Source organism: Corvus brachyrhynchos, unplaced genomic scaffold (assembly GCF_000691975.1).
Source record: "Corvus brachyrhynchos isolate BGI_N302 unplaced genomic scaffold, ASM69197v1 scaffold119, whole genome shotgun sequence".
In the NCBI taxonomy this organism is placed as follows: Eukaryota; Metazoa; Chordata; class Aves; order Passeriformes; family Corvidae; genus Corvus; species Corvus brachyrhynchos.
The window spans coordinates 390,432-404,605 of NW_008240054.1; the positions used below are offsets into that span (position 1 = coordinate 390,432).

Genomic DNA, 14,174 nt, shown 5'->3' on the forward strand with positions numbered 1-14,174 from the left:
AGAGATGGGAGAGATTTTGGGAGATTTTTGCTGCTGCAAAGCTGTGCCCCCCTGCCCCCCCTTCTCTGCAGGGCCAGGAGGAAACGGAGAATTCCCTAAATCTGGGCGAGCTGCCTGTCCCTGCTCGTAGGTCTCAGAGAGGCTTTGGAGAGAGACCTTTGCAGCTGCTGCCTCTGCCATGCCCTGTGAAAAATGAGAGCAGGAGGGGAACTCCCCCTCTTTCTGGTGCCTCCCTTTCTCCAGGGGTTTTCTGTCCTGTCCCCCCTGATCCCTTGATTTTGGCCCCAGTGGCACAAGGCATGGCCCACCCTGCCCTGCTCAGCTGTGCTGCTCCAGGGTTTTTCCCCCCAGTTTGTGCTGGTGAGAGCCACAGCCCCGGAGCTGGGACAGAGGAAAAGTGGGTCCTGCCTTTGCACGGCACTTCAGGTGAGGATTTCAGCTCAATTCCTGCCCTGCCCTGTGCACCAGGCCCGAGACAAGGAGTGCCCAGGGTGCTGCTGTGTGTGAAGGTGACACTGGCCATGGAATTTGGGAGCTGCCCTGAGAGCCACCAAGGCCTGGGATGCTCGAGGAAAGGGAGCCCCCAAACCCAGGAGCTCCCCTGGATTTTTGTGCAAAGCCCATCTTGCCTAAGCATTGTGCAGGAGCCCCGTCTCTCTGCTCACAGGCCTGTCCCTAACCACAAAACTTCCCCCGTTTTTGCTGAGCTTTGTTAGGAAAACCCCATCACTTTCCCCTAAATCCCCCGGCCGGGCAGAGCCGGATGGAGCAAAGCAGCTGAGTATTTCCTGGGCACTGAGCCCTGCTCAGAGCTTTCCTGTTGGAACCTGTGCAGGGCCATGGGAAGGTGAAACCTTCTTTAATGTTTGCAGCCCTGTTTTGCAATGGGGCACGGCCGGGGAGCTCAGCCTTCCCCGGGATGTTCCCCCTGTGCTGCAGGGCTTAGGATGAGCATGGCCAGGGTGGTCTCAGGGTGACTGCAACCCCCTGGCGCCCCAAGCAAAACATTTTCTCAGTGAGGAGGAAGGCAGATAATGGGGTTTGCAGTGACCTGAGAGCAGCGAGGTGCTGGCTCGACCTTCAGTGCCATCCTTGCTGCCTGTCTGGGTTTTCAGGGGAGCACTTACACACACTCAGCCACGGCAGGGTGGAGTGGGGAGTGTTAGAAAGCTGCTGGTGCAGTCCAGGCACCCAGCATGCCCAGTGGGGTGTACTGGTAGGTCCTACAAAAACGCAGCTCTGAAAACGTCCCTCTGTGTTTATGTGTGCTCGTAAAAATAATAGTATTTTACAACCCCAACCAATTCTAAAAATAACTGACCTGAGGGGGTTTTGCTTGAAGTTTATAAGAGTTTAGCGACTTCAAGGTAGGTCAGAATAGAGGCTCATGATCTTGACAGTGTTCCTTTGACAGAATGTAAATACAAGGGCTGCAAAGCTGCAAACACCTGTCCCGGCAGAGCAGCCCCAGTAACTGCTGCTGCTCTGAGATCCCAGGGAGGCTCCGCCAGCTCCACGCTGGGGAGTGTGGCCGGGCAGGGGAGGATCTGCACGCGGACCCTCGGGAGCCCAGCATGGGCTGGGACGGCTTTGCTTGGAATGGGAGACGGGAGAAGGGTTTTGCTTGGAACGGGAGATGGGAGAAGGATTTTGCTCCCTTCTCCTTGGTTTCCACCCCTTCGAATGCAGTGACAAGGACCAGGGTGGTGCTCCAGAAATGCAGCTCCCGCTCATTCAGTAACGTGGCTCTGCAGTCGTCCAGTGGGTGAGGAAAAGTGACTTTAGGTTCACAAAGCAAAGGAGGGAGATTGAGGCAACACAAGAGCCTGTGTCGTGCCAGGGACAGCTGCTGTTGGGTTTGGCTCCTGCTGTGCCCAGACCTGGGCCTGGGTGATGGGGCAGCCCAGAGCAGGGACTGCCTGCCAGGGCCCAGCATTTCCGAGGTCAGGGCAGCTGGGTAGAGCTGAGACCGTGGCTTTGTGCTTGCTCAAAACTCGGCTTCGGGAGGAGGCAGGAGCCCTCGAAGTGAATTCCCTGCTATCCCAGCTCAGCCCAGGGGTGGACACTGGGACCTGCCACCCTCAAGGTGGGGAAAATCTCCACCAAGCCTTTATTCTGCTGCCAGCTGGGGCCATTCCCTGGCTGTGGGTTCCCCCAGGTTGCTCTTGCCTCCTGTTGACATCTCTCTGTCTCCACACCTGCCCACAGAGCTCAAACAGAGCCTTGTGGGGGTTTGCTGACCTGCTGGGCCTGACTTTCCCTGAGTGGCTTCTTTGCACTTTGCAGGGACACCGATGTCCACACCGTGGCCTCCCTGTTCAAGCTCTACCTGCGGGAGCTCCCGGAGCCCGTGGTGCCCTGGCTGCAGTACGAGGATTTCCTGCTCTGTGGGAAGGCTCTGGAAGCTGATGAGACAAAGGTAGAGATGCTTTTGTTTTCAGTTTCCGTGCCAGGGCGCACAGCAGTGCCAGCCACTGAGCTTTGGAGTCTGGGGAGGGAAAAAAGAAGGAAAAAAATGAAAAAGAAAAAACTCTCCCGAAGCCAGTGGGGTTTCCCAGCTTGACCACATGGGTTTGTGAATGTTAAAGCTTAAATTTCTGATCAGCACCTCTTTTTGTGGAGCCCTTGGCAGCAAACAGCCAGTGTGAGAACCAGGATGGAAGGAAGCCCAACACTCCTGAGCTGAGCATGGGGTTGGCAGAGGGCCCTGGGGGACACCAAGGAGGGGAGTGGGGGTTTGGGAGAGGGAGAAGTGCGGAACAGATGGGAATTGTCTTTTCCTAATATGTAATTTGGTGGAAAAGAAGCCTCCCTTTGCAAAACAAGCCACTATAGGAAGAGGAATGGCACCGTTCCTATACACGGGACCAAGGAATCCCAGAGTGGTTGGGGTTGGAAGGGACCTCAAAGCCCATCCAGTTCCACCATCCCACCTTCCACAGCCCAGGTTACCCAGAGCTCCATCCAACCTGGCCTTGGACACTTCCAGGGATGGGGAAATACACAAAACAGTGATGGAAAATGCCAAGAGAATCAGAGTCATGGAATCCACGAGGTTGGAAAAGATCCCCAAGACCATCAGCCATGACCCAGCAGCACCCCCATGGGCACCACTAACCCCTGTCCCCAGTGCCACATCCACGTGTGTTTGGAACGCTCCCAGGGATGGGGACTCCACTGCCACCCTGGGACTGGTGGAGTCCCCAGGAGGAGACCCCCAAAGGCACGGATGGAGTGACCAAAGCTGTTCTTGGCCCAGATGTGCCTGTGAATCCTCCTGGAGCTGTTTCTTACCTCGCATTTAGGGCCACCAGGAGCTCGTGAAGCAGCTGTCCCTCCTCCCCAGAGACAACTACAACCTCCTCAGCTACATCTGCAGGTCAGTGCTCTGCACAAGGCATGGACAGCTCAGGTTTGGTGTTGGGGAGCAGAAATGTCATCCCAAAGGATGACTCCTCTAGACAGAGCCTGCTTAAGCTGTGCTTTGGTTGCCTTTGAGTCACCAGATCCCGATTTTTGTAGAGGAGAATTTCAGCCCCGGGGATAAACCCCCTGACAATGTCTGAGCATAAATCACCACCCTCAGACTCACTGATAAATCCCTGAGAGTTAAAACCAGGTGTAGTTTTCCTGGACAAAAACATTGTGCACCAAAACTTCCAGGTTTCACCCAGCCTGGGTGGTTTTTCTCCGGCTGGAGATTTGATGGGGGGATTCCCTTCCTTTCTGATTTGTTTTTGAGGGGAGCAGCTCCTCACATGATGGTTTTTATTCTGGTACCAGTAAGACCCAGCTCCAGTTCTAAGGCCAAGTGTTTCTGTTCTTGTGACTGAGAGGAAGAGCTGGGAGGATGAACCAGGATTTTATACCAGTGAGGCTTTTTGCACTCTTCCACCTCTGATGGGAAATATTTGCTCTCCAATTCTGGCAGGTTTCTCTATGAAATCCAACTCAACTCCAGTGTCAATAAGATGAGTGTGGATAACCTGGCAACAGTGATTGGAGTGAACCTCATCAGACCCAAGATAGAGGACCCTGCAATTATCATGAGAGGTAAAAGGGACTGCTGGAATCATTGGCACAGGAACTCCTGGCATGCTGAAATACTGAGTTGCATCCACAGCCTTGAAATGAATGATTTTCTGTGGTGGAGCTGTGGATATAAGCCAGAAGCGTGCCTGGGCACAGCGAGTACAGCAGGGCAGAGTCAAGCCCTGTGTTTGTTAGGCTCTAAAGGTGTTTGTGGTGACAAAACCCCCTCAGGAATTACACTGCATGCTCCCTTCATGGAGTTCAGCCCATTCAGGAATTTGGTGAGATCATCTCTGTGCTGCTTGGAGCAGGGAGGTGTAAAATCCTTCTCCAGGGAACAGAGGAAACTCAAAGAAATGAGGGTACTCACCTACTTTTACTCACTGCATTTACTTTATTTGGCTTTGTGATCCTTCTCCTTGTTTTCTGCTCCATCTCCATTTTAGACACCAGAAAGACCAGGCAGGAAATCCAAGTGGTGGAGGGGATCCTGTGGCACTGGGTTTGCCCCTGACAATCTCTAATTCCTCCAGGCACACCCCAGGTCCAGAAGGTGATGACTGTGATGATCAGTGACCACGAAAAGCTCTTTCCCCCATCCAAGGATGTGCCTCCCTCCCCACCTGCCCAAAAAACCGAGAAGAAAGCTCCTGTCCCTCGCAGCTCTGTGGGCTGGGGAGCTGCAGAGGGCCCCACAGCTCCCAGAGGCTCCATCCAAAGGCAAATGGTAAGGAGGGATCCCCAGGGGAATAACCAATTTATTAAACGTGTGATTAATTGGGACAGGCTCTGACAGGTCAGCGAGCCCTAAAACCACTTTTATATAAAGTGCTATTTATAGGTTCAAAAGCTGTATCTGTCATCCCTGGAATATTTACATCAGGAAAATGATGTAGATAAACTTTCCACTTTCCTGTGGAAAATCTGCTGTTCTGGGAAATATGAAAACTCCCAAAGCTTTCTGGCTAAACAGCTGAACACGTGAAACCTTTCCAGCTCAGGCTGGTGAAGGGAAAGCATTGGGTATTAAAGGCTTTTCTCCGAAGGAATCTCTGCAAAAAGTTCTTTTTAATGGTAATCATGGTGCAATTCAAAATAGTTTTCTATGGAAAAGCGAGGCCATTCCTCCAGCAGGCTCGAGTGTGGCCTTTGTAAACCCTGCAGTCACAGCAGCAGCTGTCACCTGTCTGCTCCCAGAGCAGGACGGGCTCTCCCAAAGCCGTGCTCTGTTTTACAGAGGGATCACCCCAATTCCAGCAGCACCCCTGGCCCAGCTGCGAGCTCCAGTGTCCCCGGGGAGGACACAGAGTCCAAAGACACACAGGGAATGTGGAAAACACAGCCAAGGAAAAGAACTCAGACTTTACCTACGAGGAAATCTTTCCTGGCAGCGGCTCCCCCAGGGGAGAAGGGCTGCAAGGAGAAGAACGATGTCTTTGCCAGTGACTTTTGGAAAAGCAGCACGCGCCCCGTGGGCTCTGATGGACACAAGAGAACGTTGTCTCATGATCTCTTTAAGCTGCTCGACCTCCACAGGGCTTCAACCTACGACAATGTTCCCCCCTCCCAGGCAGAGAGTGGGGAAGGCAGCGGCTCCAGCCCCCGCCCCGCCCGCAGCATCTCCGTGCTGAGGACTCCAAACCTGAGCAGGAGAGCAGGGAGTTCCTGCAAAGCATGATCCTCAAGCTGGAAAAAGACCTGGAGGCACAGAGAAATGAGTATGAGGGGCAAATCAAAAGGTAACTGCAGGGAGCTGCTTTCTGCAGAGTGGGAAATGTGCAGCTCATGTGACAGCAAACACTGCACAGATTTATTCACCAGTAGTGTTATGCAGTATACAACAGTGGTGATTAGTGATAAATACAGCATTTACAGGCTGTCTAAAATCAATGTGCTGTGCTGTACGAGCTGTGCTCTCACCACAGTGGGTAATGTTGTGTCATGACAACGTTAATACTCCACAGCTCTTACCACATCATTGCATGGCACTGCAGTGTTCCTGCAGTAATTGCACTGCCATAATTCCTGTTATTACCACGATATTGGACCATTAGACTCTCCAGAAATCACCAGTAGCGTTATTGCACCATTGGTTGTAGCCATCAGCTCCACATATTATATTATATTATATTATATTATATTATATTATATTATATTATATTATATTATATTATATTATATTATTCTTATCCCATTATCAATGCACATGTATCATGGTTATTGATTTATTGCATCAAGTTTTGTGGCCACTGAGGGGCTCAGGACAGCACCTCTGTCTTGTTTTGCTGCTTAATGATGCTGAGGTCGGACTCCCTAAGAGCCAAAGAATTTTCCAGCCCTTTTCCAATCCAATCCTTTCATGCTCTGTCTCCCTTTGCAGCCTCCAGAATGAAAACTATGAAGTCTGGGCCAAAGTGGTGAGGCTGAACCAGGACATTGAGCAGGAGAAGAAGAAGTCTGGGGAGCTGGAGCTGAAGCTGAGGAACGCGGAGCGCTCGCGGGAGGACTTGGAGAAGAAAACCAAGGTGCTTGAGGAGGAGATTAAAAACTTAACTAAATCCACGAGTAAAACTGGTGCCAAAACCAACTAGGAGGAGACACCCAGCTTTGCACAGACACAAAATGCAGCTGCAGGACTGCACAGGAATTGCAGGTTCAGAGCCAGGGGCTTGTATTGCCCAGTGTCCTGCTACTGCCTGCAGGCCGAGTGGGACGAAGGAGACCAGAGCTTAGAGGCCAGTTCATGCTCTGGACCAGGAAATTTCAAAAACATCCTTTAGCTTTTTTGGTGTGTTTATTTCAACTCCTCTTTCAGCTGCTCAGGTTACCTGGAGAACAGGCCAGCACTTCCTCCTGCTCAGTCAGAATGTCTTGCACTCAGAAGGTTGGGTTATGGACATGTTGTGCCTTTATAAAGAAACCAGCAGCGTCCCTCCTCCAGCTGCCTGTCTCCTTGCTGGAGACACCCACATGCAGAACATCCATGGATCCTGGATCTGGGCAGGCAGCGGAGCCCCAGGGCCCGGGGAGGCACAGCCCTGGGTGGTGGAGGTGCTCACATCAATCACCCAGCTGGTTTGTGCTCTTGTGGGGCAGGACGAGGCTCTGAGATCTCCTGCAGCACCAGGAGATGCTGTGCCAGCCATCCACACCACGGCTCCAGGCAGAAAACCCCAGTGTCACACAAAGCTCTTCAGTTCAGGGGCTGTTCAGGTGTTTTAGGTCACTGCTCCCCACAGCCGGGTGCTCCTAATCCAGCACAGCTGGCAGAGCTTGGAGAGCACTTTCACACACCTGTGCTCGGAGCTCTTGGTGCTGGGGGAGTCCATCAGCAGCTCCCAGCACAAAAAATTCTGTTTTCCCTGAGGGACAGACTTCAAAGGAGGACAAATCTGGACTTATTTACGGCCCCCGCTCCGGTGTTTTGTCATTTCTGAAGTGCAGAACAGGATTTCCTCAGCCGGCCTGTGGAACCCTGGGTTTGCACCCAGCAGTGATGCCGGGTCTCTCCCCATCACTTGCTGCCATCAGTGCAAAGCCCACCTGGACCCAAAGGTGTCCCTGTGGCTGTTTGTGACCTTTCTGCTTGTCCCCCACCCCTGCCAGAGCCGTCCTTCCAGCAGTACCACGGTGCTGCCGAAGCTTTTGGTGGAGGGAAGAAAAATACCAGGACTCTGGACAGTTTTTTTCTTCTAGAGAAAACCTTTCACTCATTTATTTGGGAAGGGGGAACAGCCCAGCCCAGAGCCTTCATGGGGAAAGGAAAACCACAGAGATCTGCAGGAGTTTTCAGGCAGGACCAAGCACATGGCTCTGTGCCAGGCACCGTGAGGGGAATCACAACACTGGGCTCTGGCTACTGAGGACTTGGCTTTGGCAAGGCAGAAGTTCAGCTCCACACAGGCTGCAGAGCTCTGCCAGGGAAAATGAACTGGGGAGAGAAGGGGACACAGAGGAAAATGTGGGAAACAAGGGGAGATGGGAGTGGGAAAAGGTTATTGGAGAATAAAAGTCAGTGTTGAGTATAAAGCACTTGCTGCTCTCAGCCTTGCTGGGCTAGGGGGGACTGGTTTAGCCCTAAAAACTGAGCCCAGACTCAGTCTCAGATTCACTTTCGTGCGTTGAGCCCACCTTTGCTCAGCTATGGATATAAAGTCTGGGGAAGGTGCAGAGTTTGTGAAAGCTGAGCTGCATTCGAAAGTCCAACACATAAAGGGCTCGTTTGACCTGTAGACCCTGACTCCAGGGGTTTCCTTTCCACAGAATCCCCAGAGACCACACAGCTCCTCCCTGTCGTGCCCACCTGCCCACAAACCTTCACACGAGGGAATTGACTGTTCCAGAGGCCCGGGTGGGTCTCCTGCAAAATCCCAGTGCCTTCCCAAGGACCCACGGCCGACGCCCTCTGCTCTCCCAGGGATTGAACCTGAGCACAGGGTAGCAAATCTGACTAAAATGTTTCAGATCTCAGCCTTGGTGATGGGAAATATCAGTGAGGACCACGGTGAGGATCTGCACTGGGCCTGGACCTGCTGGTGCAGCTCCACGGCTTTGCGGAGGGATGGAAGTCATGGAGAGGAGCCCCAAGGAGGGCAGGGTGGCCTCCACCAGGCTCAGCCACCCTCCATGATCACCCAAAGCTCCCCTTCCCACACCTGCAGGTCCCACACACCACAAGAGCTGTCTCCTGAAGTCTCTTTCAGTTTTTTTTGGCTGCAAGTCCAAGTCCCCACCGTGGGAGCCGTGACTTGCCGGCACTCGGACCGAGAGGTTCCCAATGTCTGCCACCATTTCACAGCAGCTGCTGCCATTCACGAGTCTTTTCTGTGATTTCAGATGACCTTGACAGAGCTGCTTCAGTGGTTATTTATTTTTTTACCTCTGCAAGAAGCTCATCACCAATCTGAGCGTGAGGCTCAGGAGTCATTAGGGAGAAACTTCTCCGTTGCGTTTAGGAGCAGCATCGTGAACATCTGGGCTGGAAATGCCACACGCTCCTTTCTGCAAAGATCAAAAGTGTGAAGAGGCCAATAATTCCTTCACAGCAGACTGTAATGACGTGCAAAGGCTTGGCTGAGGCTCAGAAATCTCCACGATTAGGACAAGTGCACGTTATTTAAAATAAACTGCGCATTCCTCCGCTTCCGCTCAGATAGGCAAAACAACCCCGTGGCTGCCGAGCATCAGAGGGACTCCTTTGAAGATATTCCACCCATTAACATTTGCAGGGTTTATAGAGGTCATCTGTGAGACTTTCCAATAGAGGTCAGGTGGGCTGGAAATTCCTGAGAGCCTGGAGGGGAGAGAGACACGGGCACCTTGTGAGCTGGTGTTGCCATTGGGTGCTCTAAGAGAACAAGGAATTTTTTTTTTAAGTGAGGTTTCTCCAGAGACAGAGAACCATGAACTGCCCATGCCAGACCTGTGAAACTGCACCCTTTCCATCCCTGAGGGGGTGGGTGCCCTCTCTGCTCTGTCAGGCTCTGTCCAGAGCCTGCTCTGGATTTTCTGCACTTTCACATCCGCTGGAGACCGCACAACGTGAGATCCCCGAAAACTGACTGGTGCCCAGCCTACATTTTCTTCCTCCCTCTATTTCTGCAGCCAGGCCATGAAGATTTTTGGGGTGGGAGCAGCAGAGAATCTCTCCTGCTCCTGGGGCAGGGGCTGCTGCTCCTCTGGGCTGCGAGGGACATTATAAACTCACAGGGGGGCTTTGGTGGCTTTTCAGCTCAGTGGGTTTTGGACACTGACTCTGGATCCCCTGGAGAGGGTGACGCTGCTCCTGTTCTGTAAAAGCACAACAGACTGTCTACCACAGAGAATAAAGAAAGGTCCTTTCCAGCCCTGTCCTGTAGGCTTGGAAACCTCCAAAAAGGCTTGTCACCCCCTTAGCCCTCCCACGGCACCGTGAGAACACAAGAGCTTTACCAAGGTGATAACCCTGAGATCAGACTGAGGATTTTCCTCTCCCTTTAAATGTGATATGGCTTTCCAAGTTAGAGCTGTTAAACCACAGATCCCAGTGCATCCAAAAGTGCTAAATCACGCAGTGTGGGATTGAAAGTAAGATCCCTTTTAGGCCATCCTTTCAGTCCCCTCACTGCATTCTTCGTGCTAGAGCAGAAAATCTCTTTTGCTCGTCTCAGGTCTTTACTAAATAAATGCATTTCGGAGTTCACTCCATTGTATCCAGGGGTTTGGTAGGCGTGAGAGGCAGAAAATAAAATTATCCTTCCCTCGTTATTGTGTTTGGATCCCAAGCCAGTCACGCTTATTGTGACTTATCCCCTCATATTTATCAAAGTTGCGTTTTTGGCATGATAGGAACTTTCCTTTTTTAGCCTGGCCACTGCACAGAGGAGCACGTTGCTGTGGGAGGCGAGGTGGACGTGCGGGAAGTGTCCAGCTGTGGCTGAGGAGGCCTTGTCCAGACCCCAGGAGCAGTGGGAACATGTTGTTCTCCCCAGCAGCTCCAGAGTGATGCAGTCCATCCTTCCTTTACGTGGGAGATGAAAGATACCCCCAAACCAGGCTGCTTTTGAGGAGAAAACACTGCCAAACTGGGTGTACGAACAACTGTTCAGCAAGGTGGGCAGGAAAAAGTGTCCCAAGCTCTGGGAGCAGTCCCACTGTCCCACTTTCCCTGTGTTTTCCTGCCACCTTGCTGCGGCAGTGGGATCTGCGAAGCCCCAGTGTCAAACTGGCCTGCAGGAAAAATAACCTGGGAAACAGAAGCATCCTGCTGATGCCAGGGAACCTGCGGGCAGGAGGAAGCAGCTGGGGCAGCAGGGGCAAGAGCTGTCCAAATTGGCTCTTCCTTGGAGAAAATCCTCATCTATTCCAGCCCCAAACCCTGCAAGCTTAGGAACTGTGAGCTGTTCAAGCAGGTAAATACTCTGTGGTGAACGTGGCACAGAGGCTCCAGCTGGGACAGCTCCTTCCTTGGAGAATCCACGCTGCCAAAAGCTCCCTTCGAGCAGGAGTTCACCCTTTCCTCTGCAAGAGTTTCCTCAGTAGGGGATTCCCACAAACAGGAGTGCCCAGTGGTTAACTGGGAATTGGGTCTCTTAAGAAATAAGGTTTATAACTCCAAATACAGAGGCAGGAATTTGGGTGTGATTTTCCCGGCTGTGGGGCAGAGCAGAGGCCTCAGTGGTGCTGCCACTGCAGGACTCCAGGGTGTGCTCAGCCTTTAGGAAACATCAGAGAGTTCACCGAGGTGAAAAGCACACCCAGCAGACAAGGAAATACTGTTTTCTCCTGAGGAAGTTTCACAAAAAGCCCTTTTCACACAGAACCCTGTCCCTAAGGTCTCCCTGTACCCCCGGTGTGGTGAGGGCACCGACGCTCCCGGCGCCGTCAGCGGCCGCTGGTGTGGCCTGTGAAAATTTGCTTTATCACGCGTAAAAACACGATGTGATATTTCAGCCCTCTTCACACAATGTCCCGATAACAGGAGCTGGGAACAGGGCAGCGTTCCTGTAATCTCAGCTGGCCCCAGGGCTCGCTGCATGCACGGAGAGATTTCCCCCCAGCCAGGGGGGCAGGGGCCAGGCTGTGACCTCTGGCTAACGAAATGAGGATAAGTCTTGGCCTGGCACCTGCGTTCTGAGCATGTGAGAGGTAAATCTTTCCTTTCCCCGGCAGCGTTGCCGTGTTTCCTTCCTCGTCTCCCTGACAAAGGCTGGCTCAGGCTGCTCTCCAGCCGAGAGGCTCCCCTTGAGCTCCACGTGCTCTGGGTGAGATCCATACTCAACCCCTAAGGCCAGTGCGGGTTTTGAGTGGTTTCAGTGACACCTTTACCCTTCCTGGAGCACCAGGGATGGATTTTTGAGCGCTGTCAAGTGTTCCCTTCACATGCATCCGCATTTCTGATGCCGCTAAAAGTCTGGTGCTCATTTGAAGTGCTGAGAGCTCTATGGAAATGCCTTTCCAAAAGGAGTCAGGAGGTCAGCCAAGCACCCCAAGGACAGTTGTTCCCAACACAACAGCTACAGACAGCGCTGAGGAGTGAAAGGTCAAAAATGTCCACTGGAAGCTGGAGTGTTGTCACACCCTGGGAAGGGATGTTTCCACTGGGGGAGTGGGAACATGGAGCTCCCGTGCTATATCCCTCCTACCCAGGGTAAAGAAAGCTATGTAAAGTGTGAAATGGGGATAAATCACATTTACAGTTTGCAGGAGACATGGTACACGTTTAGAAACTCATTATCTGCACAAAGCTGGATCTGTCCCCTCGCTGGCAGTGGAAGGGCGTTGGCGTGGGGTCAGGGATGGCACAGGGAGGTATGGAAAGGCAGCAGCAGATTAAATTGCTGTCAGCCACCCTGACCCGCTCCTGCTCGCTCAGACCTCGAGCCCCACTGATGATGGCAAGCAGGATGGCTTTTAAAAATAAAATTGCAGCTGAGCCTTTGTTCCATTTGTCAGCTGCTGAGAAATCAGAGGCAGGGAGAGCAGCCGGGGCAAAGCTCCCTCCAACCCATCCCAGCGTTGGAGCTTTGGCGTGGTTTGCCCCCGCAGTGGTGCCCAGCAGGGCTCAGGTGCTCAGGCTTTGCTTCCCCTGCTTGAGCTCCCCAACCTCGCTGAGTTCAGCACCAGAGCAAGGAGCCCTCGGCCCGTGGTCCTGCACCAGGATCCTGCACCCTGCAGTGCCTGGGCCAGAGCCTGCACCTGAGTGCTCAGTTCAAACCAAACTGCTTCATTTGTCTGTCCCAGCAAAGGTTAGACCACTGAGGGTTTTTGCTTTTCCAAAAAGTACAGAAGTGATGGAGCCTTTGAAAATGTCTGCAGGGCACAGATGAAGCAGAGGCAGACCGAGACGTGGGGGTCCTGAATCCCAACCTACAATAAAAATACTTGTGATAATAACCTGATCACCAGGCTTGACCCTTCCTTTCAGTAACTATGGGCTGGAGGTTTGAGGCCAGAAGCATCGACAACGTTGGTGCCCGTGGTGAAGAGAGCGGTTTCACTCCCTGGGAAGAATGACGCAGAAGCGGAGGGTTATTGACAGGAGAGCAGCTGGGAGTGGGTAGAAAGGTGCAATTCTTCATTCTCAGGGTGGCTCAGTGGCTCCCAGTGGCTCCCAGTCCCTCCGAGGCTGCTGTGTTCCCATGGGTGCAGCGTGCGGCAGGGCGCAGCTGACCCAGCCCTGTCCAAAGGGTGACTCCTCTCCCCTGCAGCCAGAGCAGGGGTTAATGCAGCTCTGGGGAGCTCGCTGAGCCCTCCCCTAAATCCTCTGCCTGCCCTGGAGCTCATTAGAGCTGCAGGCAGTGCCCTGAGCAGTGTCAGGGCTGGCGAGTGGCAGCCCCGCCAAGCGTGGCCTGCTCTGCTCCCCTGCCATTAACTCCCCGCTTGGGGCACTGGGCTCAGCTCCAACACACTAATTAGGGCCCACAGAGGAAGCACAAGACACACAATCAATATTAGTGGGCCAAATTTGCAGCTGGCGTAAATTGTCGATGGGCAGAGGAGTGGGAAAGAACAAGAAGTGATGGGAGGTGGAGAAATCCTGAGGGAAGAGGAGGGAGCTCAGCGGGGAAAGCAACTGTGGATGAAAGCAGCTTGCTTTCCCTGCCAGAATAACGGCAAAATTGGTACAAAGCTCCAAGGAATATTTAGGATTGCAGGTTGCATTTGCATGATGTTGCTATTTTGTGTCTCTCTCAGCAGCAACCAACTGCTGTGAGTCAAAATTGAATCACTTCAACCCTTTTCAGCATCCTCATCAGCCCAGGGGTCTCCAGTGAGTGTGGGCTCACATTGCTGTGGAGCCCTGCTTTAACCCATGGGGATTCAGTGCAGACCAGGTGAGGAGCACAGTCAGGGAAACCTGGTGAACCCAGTCCCAGACTGCAGAAATGGTACCAGGGCTCATTTTCCTACAGTTCATTTGCTCTTCTTCCAGTCCAGCTGGGTCAGGCGTCAGTCTGGAGGCTTCTCTGGGCTGTGCTGGGCATCTAAAATCAGGGAACCATGGAATGGTTTGGGTTGGAAGGGACCTTAAAGCCCACCCAGTGCCACCCCTGCCATGGGCAGGGACACCTTCCACTGTCCCAGGGTGCTCCAAGCCCCAATGTCCAGCCTGGCCCTGGACACTGCCAGGGATCCAGGGGCACGCACACCCTCCCCGGGGC

General features: G+C 53.0%; 1 protein-coding gene across 1 annotated transcript in view; it reads left to right on the forward strand.

Annotated features, from left to right (window-relative positions):
- The window catches only part of ARHGAP25 (Rho GTPase activating protein 25), a 20,007-nt gene extending 10,131 nt beyond the window's left edge, over positions 1–9,876 (forward strand). Inside the window, 7 exon segments of the mRNA XM_008641584.2 lie at positions 2,287–2,419; positions 3,306–3,379; positions 3,932–4,053; positions 4,566–4,759; positions 5,270–5,654; positions 5,657–5,771; positions 6,413–9,876. Coding sequence (XP_008639806.2) covers positions 2,287–2,419; positions 3,306–3,379; positions 3,932–4,053; positions 4,566–4,759; positions 5,270–5,654; positions 5,657–5,771; positions 6,413–6,623 — 1,234 coding nt within the window. The 3' untranslated portion in view covers positions 6,624–9,876.
- Positions 9,877–14,174: the final 4,298 nt, after the last annotated feature.